Below are 27,434 nucleotides of genomic sequence, written 5' to 3' on the forward strand. Positions count from 1 at the left end.
GCACCGCCAGAGGGGAAGACTGTTGCCATGAAAGGGGGTACCTGGTCAGCAAGGATGTTTAGGTAGGTGGTAGACATCAGAGTGCCCAGCACATGGATGACTGTACCCAGAGTATCCCAGCAGAACATTGCCCAAAGCATGACACTGCCGCCACTGGCTTGTTTTCATCTCACGGTGCATCTAGGTGCCATCACTTCCCCAGATAAACAATGCACATGTATCCGGCCGTCCACATGGTGCAACAGGAAACGTGATTTGTTGGACCAGATGAGCTTCTTCCAATCACTCAAGGTCCAGTTTCGATGCTCGCGTGCCCATTGTAGGTGCTGTTGCCGGTGAACCATGGTTAGCGTGGGTACTCAGAGCGGCCTGTGGCTACGTAGTCCCATTTTCAGCAGTGTTCGATGTACAGTGTGTTGTGACACATTACTCCCATCACCAGCATTCCAAATACCGGCAAGTTGTGCTACAGTCGCCCTTCTGTTGCCATGTACCATCCAGGAGAGAGCCTTCGCTCACCTCGAGCATCGATGAGCTGTGGTCGTCCAACTAGCGGTTTGTGGGTTTCCCCTCCTCGGACCACTTTTGGTAGGTATTAACCACGGCTGACTGTGAGCATCCCACCAGCCATGCCGTTTTGGATATGCTCTGACCCAGTTGTCTGGCCATTACAATTTGGCCTTTGTCAAACTCACTTAAGTCCGCTGCCTTTCCCATCTGAAGAACAAGAGTAACACTGATTAATGGAGCTTGGTATGAGGTGTTTTTTATATCATGTCTCGACCCGTGCACGTGCTGTAGTTCACCTGCAGTTGCTTCAATTTGCATAATGACTTCCTGGTCATAATGTTTTGGCTGATCGGTGTATAAATTAAGGAATATTGTTCCAAAAAAGAAGTTAGAAATTAAAAATTAAGAAGTTAAAAATTAGTTCTGTAAGTTTAGAGGTGAACAGGAGAGAGAGAGAGAGAGAGAGAGAGAGAGAGAGAGGTGGAATTGCAGATTGCATGAACATTGCCCATGGAAATATCTATAGAAAAGTCATGCAGCAGAAATAGATGTAGAGTGGAGAGAGACAGGTCATTGACAGGTAATTTGGATGGAGTTTTGGACAGTGCTTTCAAACTTTTTTGAGTAATGGAATGCTTTGGAAAGGGTAAGAAATTGACACAACCCTATAGGTCATGGTGCACACACTGCAACATACCAAATTTAAACTTTATTTCTTTCATTCACTTTCAGTGCAAAAAGAAGCCTTTATTTTCATGATTAGAAACAAAGTAATTCAAATTAATTATATCATAAGGATTTGTTTTTGATATAGACATGTCGAGTATACTTTCCTTATATTTTAAAGTGCATCAAAATATTCATGCACTTCAAATTAAAATATTAAAATATAAAAGTGCTAATATTTTATTAGCACTTTTATTAGCTCACATGGATTAACAGCCTGGTTAAAAAAACATGGATTGAACATGGGACCATTGGCTAGAAAGTACCAGTCTAGGAACTGTAAGAGCAGAGGTGGGCCATGCAAGGGGTGCACTGCACCTGGGTGCCAATGTTCAAGGGGTGCTTGAAAACTCAAAACTCACACATATGAAGAAAATTTGAAAGGGGGTACCAAATTTCAAATGGCACCCAGGTGCCACATACCCTAGGAATGCCACTGTGTGAGAGAGGCTTTGTGGTTATCACCCCCAGTTATGGGAACAATATAATGAATCTGAATGCAGACATTGTTGAGATTCCACATGGTGTCATTCAGATATAAGGGATGCAGAATTTGAATATGGGGAGTATAATGTATACAGAAAGTTGCCGGAGAGGCCTTCATCCTGCAGTGGATTGGAAATGGCTGATGATGATGATGATGAATGATGATGAAGAAAGGACAGACAGGATGGGAGCAGTTATACTCTTAGTTAAGATGCGACTTATATATCCTTATATCTGAGTGTACTACACCAAACTGTCATTTTTGCATCTTGCAAATAAATCTATGAACAGATAATTTCACCTCAGTATCCCTTGTCTCATTAAACCCAATACCAACAACACTTTTGCACAACTCCGAGCCACCTTTTCTCATTTTTGCATTCTCTTTTGCCCAGTAATGACAGTTGTGGCTATTGGCAAAACCATCAACTTGAAAATCTTCCTCATCACCTTACATTATGTGAAGTGATGAGGAAGTTTTCAGCTGAGGATAAGGATGATTTTCAGCTGTGGACACTGTGCATACTAATTGAAAAAAATCTGAAAATTCCATGCTTATCAGCCTTCATGCAAACACTACATGTTTGTTCAAGCCACAGAAACCCACCTCGTAGTGGGTTTCTGTGGCTTGAAAGAAGTCCTTTTTTCACTGCATAAAGTACAAGTCCACGTGCATGAAAGGTTTTTTTTTTTTTCATAAATATTTTGTTCACTATCACAATGTTCTCAGTCGTCAGCAGGGGTATTGGATGTTCCAGTTTCTTCTTATTTGCTATTTTTTTGTTGTCATTAACTTTTGATGGTAGTTATTTATTGTTTGTGATGTCAGCATAACACTTCACAATTTTTGTAAAACATACCCATGACATTAGTAGAGTCATATGATGCAAGAAAGCAAGCTATATAGAAAGAAAGAAAGCAATATAGCATTAGTTAATAGGAAGTTTTGAACTGTGAAAACTGTTTAAAAATATATTCCTTTTACCTGTAATGATATATTTCTGATTAGAAATATAGCTGTAATTTTTTTTTTCTAATATGTGTATTAAGTAATGTTTTTATTTCTTTGCAGATTTGACTTCAAATTTCGAAGTCAACGTTACTGGACACTTTGATACAGAGTTTTTGTCCTTTTCTCCATTTTCCCCCTTTTCATTGAATTAACTATGGATTTAGCACACACAAAAACATATCAGGAGGTTTCGGATTATTTTAACACAGATAATGAGCGAGGTTTGACACCTGATCAAGTAAAAAAGTATCAGGAAAAATATGGGCCAAATGGTAAGTATTATTAAATGTATAAATGAACATTTTCATGTATTCTTATGAGTTTTCATATATATCATTTTGTTTTCTTCATCATTTTACTGAGATATGATCACATCTCAACTTCTTTGTAGTAATTAAAAATTAAAATACAGGTTTCTCACCTGTGTTTTTCTTTGTAATTACCACTTTTAGCAGCTATTCCATGCTTTCACCTTCAAAGAAATTCCCTTGTAACTTAATACAGTAAATCTAGAAATATTACCATCCTTGGAAGCATCTGTGGAAGATATGATTTTGAAATATTCAAGTTATATCATAATGAAGTTATCAAATTTCTTTTCTATCCCTTCTGTGTGAACTTCAGTTCTGGAAAACGAAAAAAATTCATATGGCATTGATCTGGAGAGGATAGGAGATTACAGAGTTGGCACAAATTCCTGCACAGTCAAATTACAGCAGTCAAATTACAAATTCCTACACAGTCAATGCTTGTTAGAGCAGGAGCATTGATGTAATGGAGAAACAAATCTCCAGTGGTGACCATTTCCAGGACACTTGCTATATTTTCTTCAGAAGCCCTGGAACATTCTTGTAGAAATGTTAATTCACAGTTTGTGAATTAACACAAAGAAGAATTCCTATTGGGCATCACTCCATCAAAAAATATAAATAGTATGCTCTTTATGCTGGAATGAGGTTTTCTGGCCTTCTTCAGTTGCAGTGAGTTAGGATTTTTGTGTTGTGAAAATCATTGATTTATTTCAGTACATTAACCATCCATAAACATGTTTCAGTACCTCTAATTACCTGAGAGAGAGAGAGAGAGAGAGAGAGAGAGAGAGAGAGAGAGAGAGAGAGAGAGAGAGAGAGAGAGAGATTCAAATAAGATTCAGAAGTTCATTTCATGAATATTCATTTAATTTGTATCATATTACAATCCATTTTGGCGTCTCCGTAGCCAGGTGGGCAGGAGCAGCAGTGTGTAGCACATGCTTCTTGATTAGACTGGGGTTCGAGCCCGTGACCACCAAATACGGAGGATATGGAAAGGTCAGGGAATGACCACCGCATATCCCCGGAGCAATATGGCCTTAGTTGCTAATGCTCCTAAAAACCAAATAATAACAACAACAACCCATTTTGCTTCAGGATGGACACTGACTATTTACCATCATAAAGAAAAGTCATTCCACTTTTGAACTTTGAAAACCACTCAAATGCTTGTTCTCTCTATAAGTGTAAATTAATTGTACTATGGATGTACCATATTAATCATACAGTACATTCTGCTGGATACCAGGGCATGCAGGCATTTTGGGGGAACAGATATGCAGATTGAGCTGCATACCTGATCCACTCAAGATTCAAGTGATCATCAGATACTGTATAAAGATTATAAATCTGTTATACAAAAGGTGGAAGGTTCAGGGTAACAATAAACGGGTAGCAGTTTAAAATAGAGAGTCACAGCCACAGATGTCAAGCTTGAGAGTGAATAGATGTGAGGAGGTAGTCCTTGCCAATGCTCGAATAGGGCATGCTTATTTGATGCATTTTTATCTGCTTATTTGGGAAGATTTGCACACTGTATGTATTGGACACTTTGATAACACATTCTTCTAGTCTGTAGCCATTACCATAATGTGTGGAACACAATTTTTAAAGGTGCCTCCGTAGCCAGGTGGGAAGGAGCAGCAGTGCGTAGCACACGCTTCTTGATTAGACTGGGGTTCGACCATCACCACCAAATACGGAGGTGCGGAAAGGTCAGGGAATGACCACCACATATTCCCGGAGCAATATGGCCTTAGTTGCTAATGCTCCTAAAAACCAAATAACAAACAAACAAACAATTTTTAAATCACTTTCTCGTATGTTGTTGTTGTTATTTTGTTTTTAGGAGCATTAGCAACTAAGGCCATATTGCTCGGGGGATATGCGGTGGTCATTTCCTGCTCATACAGAGGCGCCGACTTTCTCATATGCAGGAATCTCTAACATTAAATCATCCTATAGGAAACAAGGCAAATCTGGTTGAATTCTTCATGTTATTAAAGCAGATACAATTATTTGGCAGATTTTTAACTTTACCTTAATGGAAATCTTGAAGGTACATACAAGGGCAGGTCAATAATGCACAATTATTCACACGTGTGTGCGTAAGGATGGGAAGGAATTTATGATGTTCTCTTGATGACTACAAATTATCAATTAACATACCTAATATCATTTTTCTGTTGTTTTTAGATCTGAAGACATGGATGGACAAAGTAACAGTCATTTCTGGCAATGGTGTGTGATGGAGTTCCTATTCAAATTGGGGTGATCAGTTGGCCACATCTATCCATCAGAAACTCCTAGCCATCTTTGGGTGCCAGACAGTTGATGGAAGTAATGTCCAGAGGTGACTCTGATTTTGGGAAGGTGATTTCGATATCAAGGACAAACCAAGACCTGGAAGATCGTTTGTCACAAACAGTTATCGTTTGTCACAAACAGTGAAACGAAGAACTCATTGACCAGCTCATTCAAAATGAAAGGTGCATAACCACACCAGACAAGTGATGGATGCTGCAAAAATGTCAAAGGGAAGTGTTCTGATTGTCATCAACAGACTGGGGTATGGAAAAATCTGTTCTTAGTAGGTTGCCTAAGCTGCTCACACAAGAGATGATGGCTGCAAAGAAAGATCTGTGAAGATCTAGAGAAGTTTGAGCTAGTGATCCTGAGTGTTTTAAAGGGGTTGTTAGATGTGATTAAACGTGGTTCTTCCATTATGGTCCACATACCAAATGACAATCCATGAAATGAACACACCTGACATCACCTGTAAACAAAAAGCAAAACTTTCCAGATTGTTGACAAAACTTATGGCCACCTTCTTCTGGGATCAAAATGGCATAACTTTTCTTAATTTCTTGGAAAGTGTAACAGCCATCAACAAAGAAGGATTCTGCTTGTCCGTGGAAAACCAAAAGACCTGAACTAAATCAGAAGGACATCAGGATAATGCAAGGCTGCACACAGCACAGATGACACTGTCAAATATTGCCCAGCTGGGGGTGGAGCATAATGCCTCACTCCCTCCCCCCGTAGCCCTGCCCTCACCCCATCTGTTTTTTTTTTTTATTTGGTAGACTGAAGGCATACTTGCTTGTTAAGGAGTTTGAGAGTGATATGTTACTCATTTCTGACATTAAACATTGGTGTAAACGTAAGCCTCCTTATTTTTACCAATGTACATTCACTGCTTGGAAAGAATGCTGGAGAAAATGCAGCGAGTATAGTGATTATTTTCACTAAGTTGAAAGACCTGTATTATATGCCTGAAAAGTACGGTTACAATATCTGAGCACAGTTTGGCCATTGTAGCCCTTGTGCCATAAAACAGTAGAACAACAGCAACAAAGTGCTATGGGTTCTCATGGGACAAGCAATTATAGAGATGTGTTAAAGCTTACAGGCCAAAGAGGCAATCATGTACTTACTTGTATACTAATACCAGGAGCATAGTAAATAAATTTGATGGTAAACTTATATTGATTAAATCACCAAATTCAGAAATAATAGAAATTTCAGAGACATAATATCACTCTGATTTTGAGTATAATGTGTACAGAAAGCACAGATATGACAGAAGTTAAAAATAATTATATTCTAACATCAATTTACATTTGCTAACTTTAATGTAAATAAATTTTTCAGTTTCTGAAACCCAGTCTGTGCACACTGATGTAAATTTAATTCACCAGTGTACTGAAAGTTTAATTCTCAGCAAATAGGTTGGGCATGTAATGTTTAATCTTTATGGTCACATATACAATTTTTCATTTTATAATGTAGTGTTTCAAATAAACAGCATTCACATTAAATTATAGAGGAGAACACCTCTATAATTTATATATAATATCCTCTATAATAGTCAGTGTATTATTACTCTGTCTAGTGGATTAATATACTGGCTTTATGAAGAAATATGATGAAATGAACTGTATTTTGTAGAATCTGTGAAAACATTGTACAATGAAATCACATAAATATCCTGTTTAGGTTAAATTATATGAACTAAAGATAAAACCAGTAAAAAAAATACATAAAAAATACAAAGGCATTTGAATATCACTCTATTAGAATTTAAAAACAATATGTGTGTGAAGGATAAATCCATGCCAGAAGCTAGATTGATTTCTACAGAGTGAATCACCCTCCACCCACATATCAGGAACTTTTAATCCAAAGTTGAGGGCTCTAAATTCCTAGAGGTGGCTTCTTGCAAAAAGAATCGAGAGTTAATTGGATCCTATCCTTCTTCCTCTCATTTTGAACTTCATTATAGCAATGAAAATACCGATCTTCCTTGCTATAAGGAAGATTCTCTGCATTTGAGTTGTCATCTAAAATGCACCTTTGTTGTCTCCCAATGCTTGAAGAAATCAATTGGTATGAGTTTCTTTTGTATCTCTTTATCATGTAAGTATTCTAAGGCTTTGAATCCACTCATTTGAATTTACTTAGGTCTTCAGTGAGGAGCTTTTGAGCATGTTCAGCCAAAAGTGCTTCAAAATCACAGGACCACAATCCCAAACTTATCTGGTTGCCTGGTTCAATAGAATTCTTTCCTACTTTGTTTCTATTGTCTCCTTGTATTCTAGAGAAATCTGTGACATTTTCAGGCCATAATTTGCTTCAAGTAGCACTTGCAAAGTAGGAACTGACTTCATCATAGACAAAGTCTGTGATGAAGTCTTGATATTGAATCATTTCCAAAATCCCCTTAAAGTGGGTTTTTTTCCTATATCCGGAATCTCCAACTATTCAGTTAACTTGAAGTAGTTTTGCTTGAAATTAGCAATCACATTGTAATATCAATTTTGTATTGGACATCATTATTTCATCTCCACCATCTCATCACTCTCATCTCATTAAGGTTGTCTTGATGACCTGGAGCATTGTTGATAATTTGCACCATCTTCTCTTTGAACCTATACTTGTTGAGGTAAATCTTTTCTGCAGAGCAGAAATTATGGCAGAACCACCCTTGATATGAGGCTCTAGTAATCCAGGTTTTTTTTTTTTTTTTTGGCTACAAGAAGCAAAAGTATTTCAAAGCTCTTGAGTTCTAATAGGAGTAAACAAATGTTTGGTTATCAGCTTGAAATCCCAAGCAGCATTGCCTCACAGAAGAAATCAGTTGATTATTAGATGATGTATTATCCAGTAAGCTCTTTTCCTCCTTTGTGTTGAAAGATCTGCTGAACATCTTTCAGAACAGGCTCATTTCCTTGATGTTGATGACCAGTTTAGGATCAAGTTCTTCAATAATTTGTGTGAACACTGATGTCATAACTTCTGACTGGACACCAGGACTTGCAGCCAGATGAATTAGTATTCATAAAGGAAGAATAGAAGCAAGGATTCCAGGCTTTTGATATATTAGGGAAAAAAAAAACTTGACATTCTCAAATACTGTGATCTAATTGGTATTCCTGTTCTTTTGTTTTCTGATTAGAATACAAATCAATATTACATATTCTGTTTTCATACATTTATTGCAAAAGGAATTGCTAATATTTAACATCTGAATATTTTTGTTTATGAGATAAATTGTTGTTCTTGCTGTGTGCCATATTCCATGTCATATCTAATATTGAATGCTTGTTTGCTGTCATCAAAACAAGCAGTAATTTCTAGTTTCATTTCCAGAGTGCAGGCTGTTCTACACTTCTTAACTTTCTTATTTGACTTCACAGACAGAGGCACTGAGTTTGCAAAAATAGTTAAGATACAAAATTGAGTTACTTCGGTGTGTAGATGACAGACTAATGTAATCACTAGAAGGAAGGGGATGAATCACATTGAACCACTTGATGTGTATGGCTTAACTGTTTATGACCCTGCTCAGGTTGCTGACAAGCTGAATTGGCATTTTGCATCTATGTTCACACATGAGGAATTCTTTAGGGAAGGGGGATGACAGAAGTTTAACAAACTCTAATGGGGACCTAAATGATTTTGTAATAACTGAAAGGAAAGAGGAAAAGAGAAATTGTTGAAGCTAAACATAAAAAAAAAAAAGCACCTGAGGTAGATGGCATCTATCCAATTACAGTGAAACTTCCCTTTAACGGACAGCCACGGGGAACGAAAATGTGTCCGTTAGAGAGAGAAGTGTCCGCTAACAAGAAGTCTGAGGGAGAAAAAAAAAAAGAAAGAAAGAAAAATCGTTAAACATTTAATGTAAAATTAAATTAAATTATATACAGATTTTGCACAATATTTTTGTAAATAATATACATACAATTGTGCTATGCATATTATGACTTTATCTTAAGAAAAATACATACAGTAATCACTTATTTTCTTCTGCACCTTCTTCCGGCTGATAATTTTGTTTTCAACATTTGTTTGTAGTGAAGAAACCATCAAAAGTCCTTCAGTATCTTCTTCAGGGGCGAAAAACATTTTTAAACGATTGATTTGTATGAGCGCTTCTTCTATTTTCATCGGTGGTTCGTCGTTAATATGTTCTTCGACAGAATGACCTCCTTCCATTTCTTCATCCTCATGAGGAACTTCTTGAAAAATATGGATGATAATGTCGTTGATATCTATAGCACCATCTTCTGTAGTGAGGTTCGAGTCTATATCTTTGTAGCCAGGGTCACTTATAGTTGAAGTGTCGTACATTATCAATAGATGTTGAAGTTCTTGTTCTTCTTGGTGCTCCACATTGCTGTTCACAACTTCTTTGAGAAGCCAGACTTTACAAAACAGTTCATGCCATTTTGTTTTCTAATTGCGTTTACTGAAGAGGAAATCCATTGAATCGCATCTAGGATGCTGAGTTTCTTTGCAAGGTCACTCGCACATGTTACATCGTTCATGTTTACAATGAGATGTCTTAAAACACGTTTTCTGTAGTGAAGTTTAAATTTTTTTATTATCCCTTGATCCAAGGGCTGACACTGTGCAGATGTGTTTGGTGGCAGAAAAACGATTTGAATGTTGGACAATTCAATGTGCGAGTGAGATGCAGCATTATCCATGAAAAGAATAATTTTTCTGTTTTGACGAATCATGTTTTGGTTAAAGTGACTTATCCATTCGCTCATGATATCTTGTGTCATCCACACTTTTTTATTAGACTTCCAGTCAACATTCAAAAGATTCAACTTTATGCCCTTGAAACAACAAGGATTTTGTGGTTTTCCTATAACAAGAGGTTGTTCAAAGTCTCCCAGTATATCTGTACACAATAGTACAGTCAAGCGTTCCTTAGAAATTTTTCCGCCCTGGCACTTTTCGTTTTTTAGACTCATTGTTTTTTCAGGAAGAGCTTTAAAAAACAACCCTATTTCGTCACAGTTGTAAATATCCTTAGCTTCAAAATCACAACATAAATCTTCCAATTTGACGGTCCACTCTGTTACAACCCCAGTATCAACAGATCCACCTTCACCACTTACGGTTTTCCAAGAAATTTTATGCCGAGTTTTGAATTTGTCTAGCCATCCCACAGAAGCTTTGAACCCATTTACTCCCATAGATTTCACAACCTCCAAAGCCCTTTCCCTAATAATAGGCCCATTAATGGGAATTTTTTTAGCACGTTCGCGACAAAACCACTCATACGTAACATTGTCAATTTTAAGTCCAACAGTTTTCGGGAATGATTTTTGAACCTGATCATTTCCGTGTTGCCAAAATTGTTTGAGCAGTTCATTTTTTTTCTTTAGGATGTCGCTTACTTGCGTCTTCCCGATTTTGAATTTTGCAGCGAGATTGCGAACACTATTTTTTTGCCGATCATACGCATTAATGAGTTCGACTTTATCTTTTAAAGTTAAATGTTTACGCGAAGACATTGTGCACTTCACACGACACTGAACAAAACTGAAAACTGAAAAGACGAAAGGCCGACCATATTCCCCCCCTCCCCCCCGCACACACCGAATTCATCAGAAGTTTTACACGTGCCTTAAAATTCTTGAAAAAGGGTTTAGAACCGCGACGTAAACCTTGATAAAATTCAGAGAATCGGAAATAGAAAATAAACACACGATTGAGGCAATACGTGGAAGAAACGTTCCTAGAAAAAGGGCCGTGAGCTCTCCCGCAGTCCGTTATGGGGAGATCAAATTAAGTGCTAATCTAAACGAAACAGTGCAGATTGCCTGTCCGCGTCCGTTACAGAGAATGTCCGCTAGACAGAAGCTGCAAACACGTTAAAACCAATGGAGGTGAGTTGGGGAATTTGAAAATGTCCGTTGTAGAGAGACGTCCGTTAACGAGAGGTGTCCGTTAGGAGAAGTTTCAGTGTATATGGAGTCAGCAGAGGAAGTAAGAAAACCCTCAGCATAATTATGAGACCATCTTTGGATTCACGGATGGTCTCTGTGGACTGGAGATGTATAAATGTACTCACAAAGGATCAAAGGGTGATATGATTAATTATAGACCTGTTAGCTTAATTTCTGTTCTAGAGAAAATAATGATAAAACTGCTTAAAAAGTAATGCAGACTACCTAGACAGGAATGCAATTATGCTGTAGCCACAACATGGATTTCTTATGGGGCAGTCTTGTCCAACCAATCTGATCGGATGCTCTGATGCAGTAACAAAGGAACTGGATGCAAAAAATAATTTTGATATAATATCATGGATTTCATGGATGATTTCATATCATGGGTTTCAGGAAGGCTTTTGGTACTGTTACACATAAATGACTACTGCTGTACAGACTGGAGCAATGTGGCATTAAGGGCAAGCTACTGCTATGAATAAAGGAATGATTGTGTGTGTGTGTGTGAGAGAGAGAGAGAGAGAGAGAGAGAGAGAGAGAGAGAGAGAGAGAGAACAGAGTGGTTATCTTTGGACACTCAATTCATGGAATAATGTTATTATTGGAGTCTCCCAGGGTTTGATTCTGGACCCATTGTTGTTTTCTGTACTTATTAATGATATTGATGAAAGTATATCAGGCTTAATGTCTAAGTTTGCAAATGATACAAAGGTTGGCACGGGGGGGGATGACAGTAATCAAGGTATGCTACTGCAACGTGATCTATAAAAATTCTGTGGCCATAATGCAAAGTACTGCAAAAACCTTCCAAGGTTTTTGCAGTACTTTGATCCAAGCCCGAGGTGGGAATTGGACCCGTGACCTTTGGGTTGCCAGGCAAGCACTTTACCCATCCGGCTAGCCCGGTCGGCGCCAGTTGGTGTGCATTTGTTTTTATTATCAAAGTTCTTGTGGGCTATAGCTCCTCCATAAATATTTATGCTATAGAACTAGCATAATATTGTGGAAATGCTTACAAGTATCAACATGGTCACTTGTAGCTCAAAATTCTGATTGTCTAGAATCTGATGGTGACATGAAGTAACCAGCCATCTTGAGATGCATTGGTTCCTGTCTGTAGTTGGTCTACCTGTTCTTTTTTCAGCTCACTGATATCTATGGACTTCATACATACAGCTCATTGCTAGTTGTTGACATGGGAATATTTAATTCTTGAATGGTAGCATACCAGTCCCCCCACCCCTAAGGCATACAGCTTCTGAAACTTTAATTTGCTCTTTCTATATGCTCATTGTTTGCTGAATGAGCTTGAAATGAATTATAGATACAAATGAATTAACCACTGATCACCTTTATAGGACAGACTGTTTGCATATTTCATAGTCACAGTTTCCTAATTTTAGAGAGATGTTTCACGACTTGTGGTAGGATAGTGTAGAGTATAGTTTAGTTTGGTTGGTTTTTTTACAGCGCATGAACAACTTGAGCCGTGATGCTTCAAGTTCGAGTTTCAGGAAGGAGTACCTAATTAAATACATGCCTGGATAGTGTATGTAAAGCTGTAAGTATGTATATATGTGTAGTGATTGGGTTGGCAAGAACTAAGGTAATCAAAAATGATAAAGGCAAAGTTAAAACAAGAGAAGATATTTTAGAATTAATGAGTAAATTCTTTGAACTATTAAACAAAGGAGATGAAGACATCACTAAGGCAAAGAAAAGATTTAAATGCAAGAAATATTAGACACTGTTTTTATTGTTTGGGGTAGAAAAAGGCCACAGAAAATACTTAGTATGGAAAGGCAGTGGTATAGATGAAATTAATACTAGAGTACTGGAAGCAGAGGGAAAAATGCTGTCATGCATTATCCAGAGGATTTTTTCAATAACGACAAGATCTGAAAACTGGAGCAATAATATATAAATGGAAAATAAAGGGAATGTGAAATTATTATAGAGGAATCACTCCTCAGCCTACTGTCCTAAGAAATTTTTAGAGGTATTGTTTAGATATAATTTTTGGAAGAACAGGCATGTTTTAGCTGACATCAAGATCACAGCTTATGGAAAATTCATTGGTTTATAATGAAAAGCTATATTTAATATTTCTTGATCTTGAAAAAAATCATGGAACAAGATATTTAGAAATGTGCTCTTCCAGATTTTAGGATAATATATTGGGAAATATATTAGGAAAAATATATATTTTTATTTTTCTTAATTATGGCATTTTAGAAAAACTTGGCATAACTTTAAGACAAAACTTAAGCAGGATTGAAGATGGCATTGGAAATTGGTTTAAGCTTAAATTTAGAGTGAGTCAGGGCTGCACCTTATTGGGACTTCTTATATTTTTAAAACCTATAACTAATTAATAAAAGAGTATAAGTTACCCAACAAAGTTTAGCCTGGGAGATTTAATAATTGATCATTTTTGTATGTTGATATTAATGGGCCATTAAATAGTTGTTTGCATAACCTTCAAGAATATCTGAATAAATTAGATGGAGGTTGTGGATAATATGGTATGAAAATTAGTTACACAAAAATAAAAAGTTATGAAATTTGGGATAGAAGGAAAATTTCAAGTATAAAGGTATAAAAAAAAAAAAAAAAAAAAAAAGGTAAAGTGCAGCCATTATCAACCCACTGCAGGATGGAAGCCTCCTCAACAATTCATGCTGAGGGAAATGGACCATAATCTGCCACGCTGGTCCAGTGCAGGTTGGCAGATCGATCATATTCAGCAGTTAGGGGCTTGAACCCCCAGTCTACTCAAAGAGCGTGTGCTACTGCACTCCCGCTCCTGACCACTCGGCTATGGAGGCCGTTATTTATACATAACAATAAATTGGACAACAAGTAATTTTGTATATCTGGCAATGGACTTTAATAAAGATGGAAGATTAGACATGGAAATAAAGAGAATAAGTAAAGCCATTTAAACTAATTTCATTTGCAGAAAAAAGTGAAATTAGTTAAAAGATGAAATTTGTTGTTCATAACAATTTTTAAACAAGTTTTAAGTTAAGGATATGAGAGCTGAGTAAGAAATAAAGGGTAGATTAAAAATTCAAATCTTCAGAATTAAGATAAATGTATAAAATTACCAGATGGAAGCAATGGCATGGCCATATTATAGATGAGGAAATAAAAAAAAAATCTTTGAGTACACAGTATTAAATTCAGGGTAAACAAAGCAGTCTTTACCTGAGCATATAGAAAAAGGATGAGAGAAGGGAATTTAGCCAAACAGATATTCAAAGTAAAAAATTAATGGGGTTGGAGGCAAACCAAAAGGAATGCAAATTGAGTGATTGATTGAAAGATCTAACAGGAAATAGGATGGCATGCAAGAAGATAGTAAATGGAAGTGTAATAGTCTAGGATAATTAATTTCTGCTATCACAGTAACTTGTACACCCACTGGCTATTACAGCCAAATCACTATCCAAATCTGTTGATTTGGATAGTGATTTGGTTGTAATATGTATATTTGGCTGTAATATTGATGGTAATGAACATTATAGTTAATATTCTTGACCAGGAAAGCAGCAATTCGTAAGAAATATTGACATATGCCCACATTGTGAGCATTTAAAATTTGTATTTTTGCTTAGTAACAACCCTTTTTTGAGTAAAGCTTCACTCCATCTGTTGTACTAAAGTACTACAGATATAGGAACCTGTAGTAGTTTGGTACCATGTATGGATTGAAGGTTCAGAAAAGAGAGGAGATATTCATTGATACTGGCTTTGAATTTCTGTAAATTGTAATTTTTGGGAATTACATATGAACAAAGGTTGTCTCAAAAAGCAAAATGAGAAAAGATAAATGAAGAAAAGAAAAATTAGTTCAATGAATTGGCAGTTAAAACACTGGATGGATGACTAATTGAGGCATGGATTCAAATAAATTTGGAAGAGAGAGGTCTAATAATAGGTGCCAAGCACCTATTATCCACAAAAAAAAACCTATTTGCCTCATCTGCCTATCCTGTCTAATAATTTGTCCAATGCATAAATCATGTTCTTAGATTTATTCAAATTATGCACTTCAGATGGAAGTTTGTTCCAACAATCAAAAAACAAATTTTTGAACACAAATTTTTGCATATATACATCGTTATTCAAAATGAAGTCCGGGGTTTCAAACATTTCAAACCCCGGACTTCATTTTGAATAATCCTGTATATCCTGTAGAATAGGATAGATATGCAAAAATATTTTATTTTTTTGTTTTTAATTTAATATCCTCCTTTTTTTCAATCTATATCCTTGTGTATGTGTTGTCTGTGGAAGAGTAAGGATGCTTTCGGTCCATCAGTTTAGTGTACTTAATCCATTTAACATTAAACATTTTTTTCCCCCCATGAGTTGTCCTAGCTCAGTGAACTTCATGTCAGGCTGTATAATTACAGTCTGACATCAGTCGTATACAGTATGACATAATTATAGTCTGATATATAATTACAGTTCTTGAATATGGTACTACCCAAATAGTACGTTATTCCGTTATTCTGGTTATTATTACTGCCCATATGCAGTACTTTGTATTTATCAATTTTAAATTTCAGATTCTGCTTCTCAGCCCCTGTGCCTAATTTTTTCTTGGTCTGGCTGCAGTATTATGCCTTGATTCCTGTCATTAACATCATGTTAAAATTTGCTTCATTTACAAACAGACAATAAGCTAGTTATGCCTTTATCAGGGTTGTTAATAAATAGTGAAAAACAGCACTGAACACTGAGGAATTCCACTAATAATTCAGTCCAAGAAGAGCAGTGCCCATTTGTAACCACACTCTTTTCCGCCACTCAACTATCCCTTTATCCATAGTAGTAACTTGCCTTCAGTACCACGCTGCTCCAATTTGTGCAGTGGGCTTTCATATGTTTGTTTGTTTGTTATTTGGTTTTTAGGAGCATTAGCAACTAAGGCCATATTGCTCCGGGAATATGCGGTGGTCATTCCCTGACCTTTCCACATCCTTCGTATTTGGTGGTGACGGGATCAAACCCCGGTCTAATGAAGAAGCGTGTGTTACACACTGCTGCTCCTTCCCACCTGGCTATGGAGGTGCCAGTCTTTCATATGGAGCAGTGTAAACAGCTGTACTGAAATCAAAGTATATGATGTAAAAAATATTTTTTGCATTGTCCTTTATTACTGCATCATAGTAGCTAATCAGATTGGCCAGGTTAGATCTTCCCTTAACAAATGCATGATGTGATTTCTAAGTAGCTGCTTCCTGTTAAGATGCTACTGCATTAAATAAATAAATAAATAAATTTTCTGTTTATACTCTGGGATGACCAAATGGTCAGAGGAGTTCACAAGATAGACAGAATACAAGAAACAGCACCGTATTCAGCAGTCACGGGCTTGAACCCCGGTCACTCAAGGCACATGTACTTATGCACCCGTGCGCCTGTTACACTTGGCTATGGCAGCCTATAACTTAAACCACTGACTCGATTATTTTCCCTGGAATATAAGTGAAGCTCACAGTTCTGTAATTGCTCACTTTGCCCCCTCCCCGAATAGAGACATTTGTGCATCTCCAATCTGTGGGGGGGGGGGGAGAATCTCTTCTCAATCCAAGTATACTTTCATAATTATGGGAAGCTTCTCTTATCTCTTTTGCTGGTTCTTTTAATATAATGAGATAGATTCCATTACCCTCCATTTACATTAATGGAAGAGAAACTAATAAACAGTTTCTCTTCCATTCTCTTCTCAGTTATGACAGATTTGCTATAACTTGCTATACTTGTGATATTCCCATCTCTATAAACTTCTTCATCTGTGGTTGTAGATGCAAAATATTTATTTATTTTTTTTTAGCAAGCTGAACAGGATCCTGAATAGTTATGCCACTTACATCTAGTGGGCCAGTGTGGTTCATCTGTTTCCTTCTAGTGTTAACACAAGCAAAGAATTCCTTGCTATTTTTCTTTGCATTCTTAGCCAGTGATTTCTCACAATCTGCATTCTTAGCCAGTGATTTCTCACAATCTGCCTTAGCTTGCCTAATCTCCTCATGCGGCCCCAAGTGCCAAGCGATTCTGTGATCAAGTGAATTTTTGCTCTGAATTAGCGCTCTTTCTTGAAGTAGAAACCGTTTCCTTATTTAAAGCATTTATTAACACACAATTAAATAATCCATAGTAAAGAAAGCAACTTTACTAGATTAAGAAGGAAAGCAACCTTCTCTTTCCCTTTTATTTTCTGTTATATCTTAATTACTAACCTAGTGCTTGGTCACAGGGCGGCACTGCTCCTGCCTCCACGTGACGGGGCCGGTAACCTGGAAGGGAAAAGCTCTCCCTTTCAGGGCGAAATGGAGCGAACTGACTCCAATACCCAGGAATCCACTGGGTCAACGGACCGGAAGAGAACTGATCCAAGATATGAGAAATCTAGTTCTCTCGGAGACACCTCTAAGACAATCAGAAAAGGCGATGGAAATGAATCTGTCTCCACAAAGAGATTAAAAACTGACTCTCAAGTTTTAATTTCTCCAACATATATTATTGTACACTCAAATACTGAGAAAGCGGTAGGACAATTGTCACCCTTTCTCATACAAAAGACTCTTGAGAGTTATGTCGGCCCACCAAAACAAGTTAAAAGACTAAAATCAGGCGACATTTTGGTAGAAACGGCCAATACTACACACTCAGAAAAATTATTACAAATGACAACCTTTGCAGGAATACCAGTAACAGTATCCCCGCACAATACATTAAATACTTCAAAAGGTGTCATTACGGAATGGGACCTTCTAAATGTGCCCGAAGAGGAAATTCAAATGGAACTTCAGGAACAAGGAGTCATCAGTGTTAAAAGAATTACAATTAAAAAAGAAGGGATAATCACCCCCACCAGGAATCTGATACTCACTTTCAACATGCCTAAATCACCCAGATCAGTAAAAGCTGGATACCTACACTGCAATATAAGACCATACATCCCGAATCCTCTCCGTTGTTTCAACTGTCAGAAGTTCGGTCACTCACAGACAGTATGTAGAGGAAAATTAACATGTGCAAACTGTGGTTCGCAAGAACATGCCACTTCTACTTGCACAGCTGGATCCCATAAATGTGTAAATTGTAAAGGAGATCATACTGCATATTCAAGGGAGTGTGAAATTTGGAAGAAGGAAAAAATGATACAAAAATACAAAGCAGAAAATGGAGTTTCATATCAGGAAGCTAAAAAGGCAATTACAATAAATATAACAAACAAACCTTCTTATGCGCAGATTACTACAATCAAAAAGGCTCCTGAAATTAAACTACCCAATTCAAAATGTTGTGGCACACAAACGGATGTTACAATCCCCCCAGGAGAATCCATCTCAGAATGGGTTCGTGAGTTTTACAAACCATCTCCTCCACAAAAACAAGAAAAGATTATCAATACTCCTTTATCTTTCCCACCAGATAATTCAGAAAATGCAAGAAGAAAAGCAAACAAAGAAAAGATGGGTAGTACAGGAAAAAAGACTGCAGAACAAATGGACACGGATGCAAGAAGCCAAGTAGAGGAACCAATTCTCGAAATCTTTACTGAAGAAGAAATGGATACGGGTAGACCCTATTTTTCAAAAAAAGACAAAACCAAGGTAGACAAAAATAAATCAGCCCCAAGGAAGCAATCCGAGGGAACATCCAACCCCAAATGACAGATACGATCATCCAATGGAACTGTCGAGGTTTTCGCTCAAACACAAATGATGTTATAGACCTCATCACCCAGTACCACCCACTAAGTATCTGCCTACAAGAAACCTATTTAAAACCACAGGACAATAGTATAATCAAAAATTATATCACATATAGAAAGGATCGCATAACGAATGGAACAGCGAGAGGAGGAGTTGCAATACTAGTTAACAGACATGTCCCCTCCCAAACAATCCCATTGAACACACCATTAGAAGCAGTTGCAGCCCGTCTAGCAATAGGCTTCAATATTACCATAGCCTCAGTATATCTACCCCCTAATCAAGAATTCCGATTTAAGGATTTCGAAGAGCTGATCACTCAACTACCACCTCCATTCTGCATCTTAGGTGACCTAAATGGACATCACCCACTATGGGGCGATCACAAAATAGACCAGAAGGGTAAGCAAATAGAAAAATTAATTGTCGAGAACAACCTAATGATTTTAAATGACGGCACACACACATATTTCCACCTTCCATCAAAAAGCAGTTCTGCAATCGACTTATCAATCTGTTCCCCAACACTGTTCCCTATGACTAAATGGAGCGTGCACGAGACTCCATTGAGCAGTGACCACTACCCCATTATTTTGAAAATCATGGAAAAAACGCCATGCCAAGCCAGTAGGCACCCCAGATGGAAAATATATGATGCAGATTGGGAAACATTCAGGATACTAGCCAAGCTAGACCGCAACATTATTAAAAGAGAATCAGTACAAACATCAGTAGCCTATGTTACTGATAGTATGCTTCAAGCTGCGGAAAAGACAATACCTAAAACATCTTCTAACATCAGAATATATCCAAAACCATGGTGGAACAAAGAGTGCCAGGAAGCTAAAAAAGAAAGAAATAGAGCCTGGAACCTTTTTCGCAAAAATCCAACAACAGAAAATCTGATACAATTCAAGAGAACCAGAGCCAAGGTCAGGAAAGTGCAAAAAATAAGCAAAAAAGCTGCTTGGATGAAATTTGCATCCACTATAACTATTTCCACACCAACTACACTTATCTGGAAAAAGATCAGAAGGATGACCAACAATTCTCAATTAAACCACTCTCCATTGCTAAATTGGAAGGGACAGTTGGTTACAACACCTTAGATATAGTCAACGTGCTTGCTGAAAATTTTTCAAATACATCTGCTAATTGTACATACCCCACAGCTTTTAAAACGTACAAGAAAGAGGCCGAAAAAATAAAATTAAACTTTTCAACCAATCAGTGTGAACAATACAACTTGCCACTCACGGCAGCAGAACTAAAACAAACTCTGCTACAGGTGAAACACAGCGCAGTCGGTCCTGATGAAATCCATTATGCAATGGTACAACAATTAGATGAACAGTCCCAATTAGCCCTGTTAGATCTATACAACAAAATATACCTTGAAAATTCCTTCCCAAACAAATGGCACCACTCAATAATACTAGCTTTCCCAAAACAGGGAAAAGATCTCTCAGACCCACAGAACTACCGTCCCATAGCTTTGACCAGCTGCTTAGGCAAGATCTTAGAGAAAATGGTCAACAATAGACTAACATGGTACCTAGAAAATAATAATCTTCTCAATCCAGAACAATTTGGCTTTAGAAAAAATCGCTGTACCTTGGATGTACTTATACAACTGGAAAATCAAGTAAGAAATGCTTTTCTCAGGAAACAACACCAAGTCATGGTTAATTTTGATATCCAAAAGGCATATGATACCACGTGGCGATACGGTATACTTAAAAGATTACATCAACTTGGCCTTAGAGGACATCTACCCCTCTACATATACAATTTCCTTAAGAATCGGACCTTCCAAGTTCGAATGAACAATACACTTTCCAATGTATTTTATCAAGAAGAAGGGGTCCCTCAAGGATCTGTACTTAGTGCCACACTTTTTGCAGTCCACTTCAGCACAATAATAGAACAAATCCCAAACAATATCTTTACAACAGTTTATGCTGATGATTTCAGCATTTCTTATCAAGCGCAGCATATGAGAACAATAGAACGGCAATTGCAAGTAGCCATTAACAGAGTCATAAAATGGACAGAAAGAAATGGATATAGAATATCGGTACAAAAGACTGCATGCATACATTTCTGCAGAAAAAGGAATCTCCATCCTGACCCAGAACTCAGGCTGAAAGAACAGATCATCCCAGTTGAAAATAGTGTCCGTTTCTTAGGATTAGTTTTTGACAAAAAACTGACTTTCCTAGAGCATATCAGTCACATACGAGTCCACTGTTTGAAGAAAATGAACATCTTGAAGGTCCTATCCGCTATATCCTGGGGAGCAGACAGGACAATCCTACTACGCTTATATCGCCTTCTCATTCGGTCTAAGCTAGACTATGGTGCCCCAGTCTATGACTCGGCAAGACCTAGTGCTCTGAGATGGCTCGACCCGGTACATCACTGCGCACTACGTTTAGCCCTTGGAGCTTTCCGCACCTCACCTGTGCAGAGTCTGTACGCCGAAGCTCAAGAACCTCCTCTGCAAATCAGAAGACAAAATCAATTACTCTCTTATGCAGCTAAAATAAAATCCTTACCAGACCACCCTCTACAGAAAACTCTTTTTGCTTCTGAATGGGAACAACATTATCAGAAACAACAAAGAATCAATAAACCTGCGAATGTGAGATTAAAAACCCTTCTTCTCAGTAGAGAGCTTAACCTAGATAACATAAATCCGCTACCGAAGCAGTCTACTCCACCATGGACAATCAGACAACCTTTATGTGACTCCTCCTTCCACATTTCGAGCAAACAAATCCTTTCTCATATAAATCATCAACAGCTGCATGCTGCTTATAAGGCACAATTTTCAGATCATAGCTTTCTATATACAGATGGATCCAAAACTGATTCTCATGTGGGAGCGGCAGTTTACTTTTGTGACATCACATTGGCCCAAAAACTTCCAAAAGACTGTAGCATTTATACCGCAGAACTGCAAGCCATTATGTTAGCACTAGACGAAATCGACCATTCCAGTTTTCAAAACAGCATAATTTTTACTGACTCCCGTAGTTCCATGATGGCAATACAAAATATCAGTTCTAACAAACATCCTCTACAACAGCAGATTCAATACAAAATATCAAGACTCCTTGAACAACAACGTAACATTAGATTTTGCTGGATCCCAAGCCATGTCGGAATACATGGAAACGAACAAGCAGACAGAGCTGCCAAAGAAGCTAACAACAATACTTCTGCATCAGAATATATCCCTTTCTCAGACTATAAACAAGTTATTGATCACAGTGGGATACATCACTGGCAGCAGCAATGGCAAGTACTTACCACTAACAAATTGCATCAGATTAAAAGATTACTCCAACCATGGAAATCCAGCATTCAGAAAAATAGACGCGATGAAGTGATACTTGCTAGGTTAAGGATAGGACACACGTATTTCAGTCACTCTTATCTTTTGCGAGGAGAGGATCCCCCTCTATGCCCTATCTGTCACATACAACAAACAGTAGAACATGTACTGATTACTTGTCCAGCTTTTGCAGATGAACGCCGAAACTCCTTCAAAGAGCTAAACAAACATCACTCCCTCACTCTCAAAACCATACTGGAAGATAGGAAAAATATAGCAGATGTTTTTCAGTTCCTTAAGAAAATAAATTACTACAATCAAATATAAGACTAAATATTATTTCTAAAGCAAGCTATAGTCATTCTCTGTTACTCTTGGAAATCATTAGCAGCAATATACGAATTAAAACAAAACCATTATATAAAATAAAATTTTACAGGCGCATTTTAGCCGCAGTAGCTCTTGCGCCAAGAATTCTTAAAACAAACAAACAAACAATCTCCTCATGCTTAATTGTAGACTAGTTCACACTTACTATAGGATTCTGTGTTCCCCGATAATTTATAATCATCCCATGTATTTTTCTTCTCTACATCAGCCTCATCAGTCCATCTGACATCCATTTAGGTCTAAGTCATGAACAGTATCTCTTATTTGTATAAAAAGCTTAGTTTTTTTATAATTACTTCTCTAAATGCTTCCCATTTAGAATTTGCAATTGGTAACATTATCAGTTGGTTCCACCGAAAAGAATTTAAAACTGTCTAAGATCATTGTAATTACCTTTACAAAATCCCTTCCCTTTACCCTTGACAGGAATAAGTAAATCCCACCTCAATATATTAAGATCATTGCCACCTAGTGTTTCCTTTATCTGGAGATTCTTAATGTGTGAAGATTCACTACTGATAATCAGATAAGAGTTTTTGCTTTCTCTTGTTGTAACATGCTGTTTTAGAAAACTGTTATCCAATAAATTCAGAAAAATTTCTGTTACTATCAGAAGTGATCAATCTACAAGCTCCAGTAGTTGTAAAATTATCTGTAAAGTTAAAATCCCCTAGACATTGTGATTTGCTGGTTCACTTTGTCTGTATAGTTGTTTGTTATATTCATTGAAATCATTTTGGCTTATAATATTCCTATTTTCACTTTTGTTTTTGTAGTACTTATATCATACCAAACTGACTGAACATTGCACTGGCTACCCATATCAACTGGTCACACAAAAGGTGCTTATTAATCAAGAGTGTACTCTCACCTACCACCTGTCCTGTTTATTCTTTCTGTACACATTGTACTCACCATACTCACATTCCACGTCCCTTATGACTGAGTGGCACCATGTTTCTGATATTCCTACAAATGTCTGCCTTGACCGACTACTCTCTTTTGTTAGAAAACAGTCCTTGTGCGTTGGGTTGCATTATATCATCCAAGTTTCTTGCAACGACTGACTAACTGGTTAAAATAAATTTATTAAAATAAAAGTGATATACTGTATACATAAGATAAAACAGAAATACAATAAGATAAAATTATTAAAATACAATAAGATAAAAGTGTTAAAATATAATATAATAAAAGTGTTAAAATACATAGTAGCTTTCGAAGCAAAGTGCCTCTTCATACACACAATACACCATTCACAGACTAGCTGATGAAGAGGCACTTCGCTTCGAAAGCTACTGTGTATTTTAATGCGTTTATTATATTATATTTTAACACTTTTATCTTATTGTATTTTAATGCTTTTATCTTATGTATATATCATTTTTATTTTAATAAATTTATTTTAACCAGTTAGTTGGTCATTGCAAGAAACTTGGATGCTCTCTTTTGGATGGTCTTAAGGAGCTTAAGAGAGGTTTTCAGAGCACCAACCCCCAGGTGTGGGAACATTTCAAATCTGCCCATTCCTTGATATGGGCAGATTTGAAAATTGTACAGAACCAGTAGCTTAAATGTAAGAAATGCAATGCCAGTAGAAGAATGTAATGCCAAGAGTAAAAATGAAAACTTAGTTTTTTAAACATAGAGAAAGAAATGCCAAAACAGTTTTGAAAGTCAGGATTATTTCCAGTAAAGATATATGAACTTATCTATAAATCTGAGTGTGTTATTGAAGATGAGCATGGAGTAGCAGTCTTTTTTGCAAGAAATAAAGCAGAGACTAGTTTTAGAAGGAGAACTAAACTATATTTCTTTGTCCTATTGGAGAATTGGGTGGATATCAGCATTTAAGGAAATAGTGATGGATATTAGAGAAGTTGAAGATGTTTACATAGAGAAGGTTTTTTTGAACTGGATGGTGGAATTTAGAGTGACATCATCAGCAGTCTGTGAATGAGATTTCCGATTAGTGGAAGCAGAAGGAAAAGAACAACAGTGAGAAGAGGAGAAAAAGGAAGGAAGGAAGGAAGGAAGGAAGGACGGTACACGGATTAACAACAAAATCTGATATAAGATAACTAACTGGCAAAAAAAAAATATGAATGCATGGGGTTGTCAGATCCAACCAGTCAGTGAAGAATTAAATAGAAATCAAAGAAGAGAGCATGGATATCTTTATTCAATCTACTTAACTATATTGAAAAAAAAAGGCAAAAATGAAAATATATGAAAAGACAACAAAAGATATATTTGAAATGTGATGGATGACTTTCATCACCTGAAGAGAAATGGGCCATTTCTCTTCAGGTCTGAGGGCGGTCAGCAGCACGTCTGATGATGGGTATTGGCAAGATACCTGAAATTTCACACTATTGTATGTATTAGTTTAGGTGCTTAATAAAATATATATTAAAAACTCCACATGGTAAAAGAGAGGCTAATTATACATATTAATAATTCTTAATGTTCAGCTATTCATTCATTCGTTTAGCCATGCAGCTATTCATTCATTCATTCATTTAGCTATTCAGCCTGCTAGAGCAGCATTACCAATAAGACTAGTGCAATAGCCTACCAATAGCTAACATGCAATCTGTAAAAGAAATGAAGAGAAATGGGCCATTTCTCTTCAGATCTGAGGGCAGTCAGCAGCACGTCTGATGATGGGTATTGGCAAGATACCCAAAACTTCACACTATTGTATGTATTAGTTTAGGTTATGCTTAATAAAATATATATTAAAAACTCCACATGGTAAAAGAGAGGTTAAATATACATATTAATAATTCTTAATGGATAACAACCACGTAACATCATTCCCCAATTATAATAGCTGAAGAGCTAAATAAACTTTTTTTCCCCTCATCAATACTCTGTGAATTCTTTTAGTTCCAGTGAATAGGTATCAGGAAGTAGTTGATTGTGTGATCAGTTACATTGGTAACTGATTGATTAGTAGAGAATTTGACTTGCTCAAATATAAAAAAACACATGAAAAGCTGTTAGGATTTATCCTGTGATATTAAAGGAAGCAGTAGGACAGTACTTCTCTGGAATGCCGGTGAAGTCCCAAAAGATTGGAGATGTGCAAATGTTTCTTCAGTTCATAAAGGTAGTGTGTTACAGAGAGAGAGAGAGAGAGAGAGAGAGAGAGAGAGAGAGAGTAGAAGGGAATCTCCAAGAAAGAGAAGAATGATGATATCCAGCTCAGGACCCTGGGTGTGCCAAGTCCATATTCAACCAGATGTGCAGATGGACTGAGAAATGGCAATTGAAGTTTAACATTTATAAATGCAAGGTACTGCATATGGTGCACTAATCCAAGATTAATGTACCAACTGTGTGGTGGTACATTAATGTACCAACTCGTGGTAAAATAAAAGAGACCTGGGGGTGGGGAGTAATTGTGCAGTCAGAAATGAAGTTCTCTGAGTAGTGCAGACAGGTTGCCAGGACAGTTCATAGGGTTTTGTCAGTGATATGCTGAATTTTGTTAGCTGGGGAAGGAAGTGGTTATCCCATTGTATAAGCATCCAGGACGAGAGGTCTCATTTTAGGAAGGACGTAGAGCTGCTGCTGGAATGGGTGCAGAGAAGGGCAATGAGACTGGAGAAGGGAACAATGGGGTAGGCTTACCAAGAAAGATTTAAATTCTGCAAATTGCAGTGTCTAGAGACAAGGTATCTTGAGGTGATCTGATTGAGGTGTTATTAAGGCTTTGATGGGTTTTTTTTTTGGCTGATATTTTATAAGTTGCTTTCATGCATCATTTAGTATCTACTAATACTAAAAATTCCATGTTTTCAAATTTTCATATCCAGGAATCCCGAATAAACTTTTCAGGAATTGTAGCTTTTGAGAATGGGCTCTTTAATTCCAAAATCCCTCTTTTCTGCACAGAAGTTATATATTTTTGTGTAATCTGTAACTATGTTGTACCAAATCATGTTTGTACGTGGCTCATTATTTAAATGGCAGCATTTCATATATTTTTTTAATTTTTAGATATACTATTTGAATGAAAATTAACCATACCACAACAGTTAATGCTTCAGAAATTTAAAATATGAAGTTGGGAGGGCTATCTTGCTTCTTTTTAGTGGTTACCAGAATGATGTAATGACCTTATACTTACAGAAAAATAAATTTCAAAATCTGGCATCTTTTTTATCAGCATTAATGTCTTGAGTGCTTGAATGATTAGGTTGGCCATTTGTATAGGAAACTTTTTAATATGAATTTTTATGATAAGCCAATGTGAACCATTCTTGTGAACCATTTTGACACAAAAAATGTATAATAAACAGAAAATCCATGCATTAGTAAAGGCACATGATGCAAGAAAGCAAGCTTATATAGCATCAGCCAAAAAAAAAAAAAAACTACCTCATTTCATCCATCCATTCACTCCAAATGTTTGTCTAGTTCTGCAATGAATCTGTTTAAGCTATCAACTTCTACAACAACAGATGGATGTTTGTTCCAGCAATCAACCACCCACTGGCTAAAGGCAGGCTTCCACACATCTATCCTACAACTGTATTTCCTAAATTTGAATTTATGCCCTCTCGGGTGATTGTAAGAGGAAGAATCCCATCAGCATTGAGCATGCTCAAAGCATTCAATGCTTTATATACCTCAATCAAATTACCTTGAAGGTGCCTATTC

The 27,434-nt window shown here is 36.9% G+C and overlaps 1 protein-coding gene across 2 annotated transcripts in view; it reads left to right on the plus strand.

Annotated features, from left to right (window-relative positions):
• The window catches only part of LOC150076557 (calcium-transporting ATPase sarcoplasmic/endoplasmic reticulum type-like), a 346,227-nt gene that overhangs the window by 43,838 nt on the left and 274,955 nt on the right, over positions 1–27,434 (plus strand). For both annotated transcript variants that reach the window (XM_090387973.1, XM_090387974.1), the window contains exon 2: positions 2,795–3,006. In XM_090387973.1, the coding sequence (XP_090244099.1) occupies positions 2,889–3,006 (118 nt within the window). In that variant the 5' untranslated portion in view covers positions 2,795–2,888. The remainder of the gene's footprint in view (positions 1–2,794; positions 3,007–27,434) is intronic.

Source organism: Mastigoproctus giganteus, chromosome 13, assembly GCF_048544385.1.
Source record: "Mastigoproctus giganteus isolate SK-2022 chromosome 13, ASM4854438v1, whole genome shotgun sequence".
In the NCBI taxonomy this organism is placed as follows: domain Eukaryota; kingdom Metazoa; phylum Arthropoda; class Arachnida; order Uropygi; family Thelyphonidae; genus Mastigoproctus; species Mastigoproctus giganteus.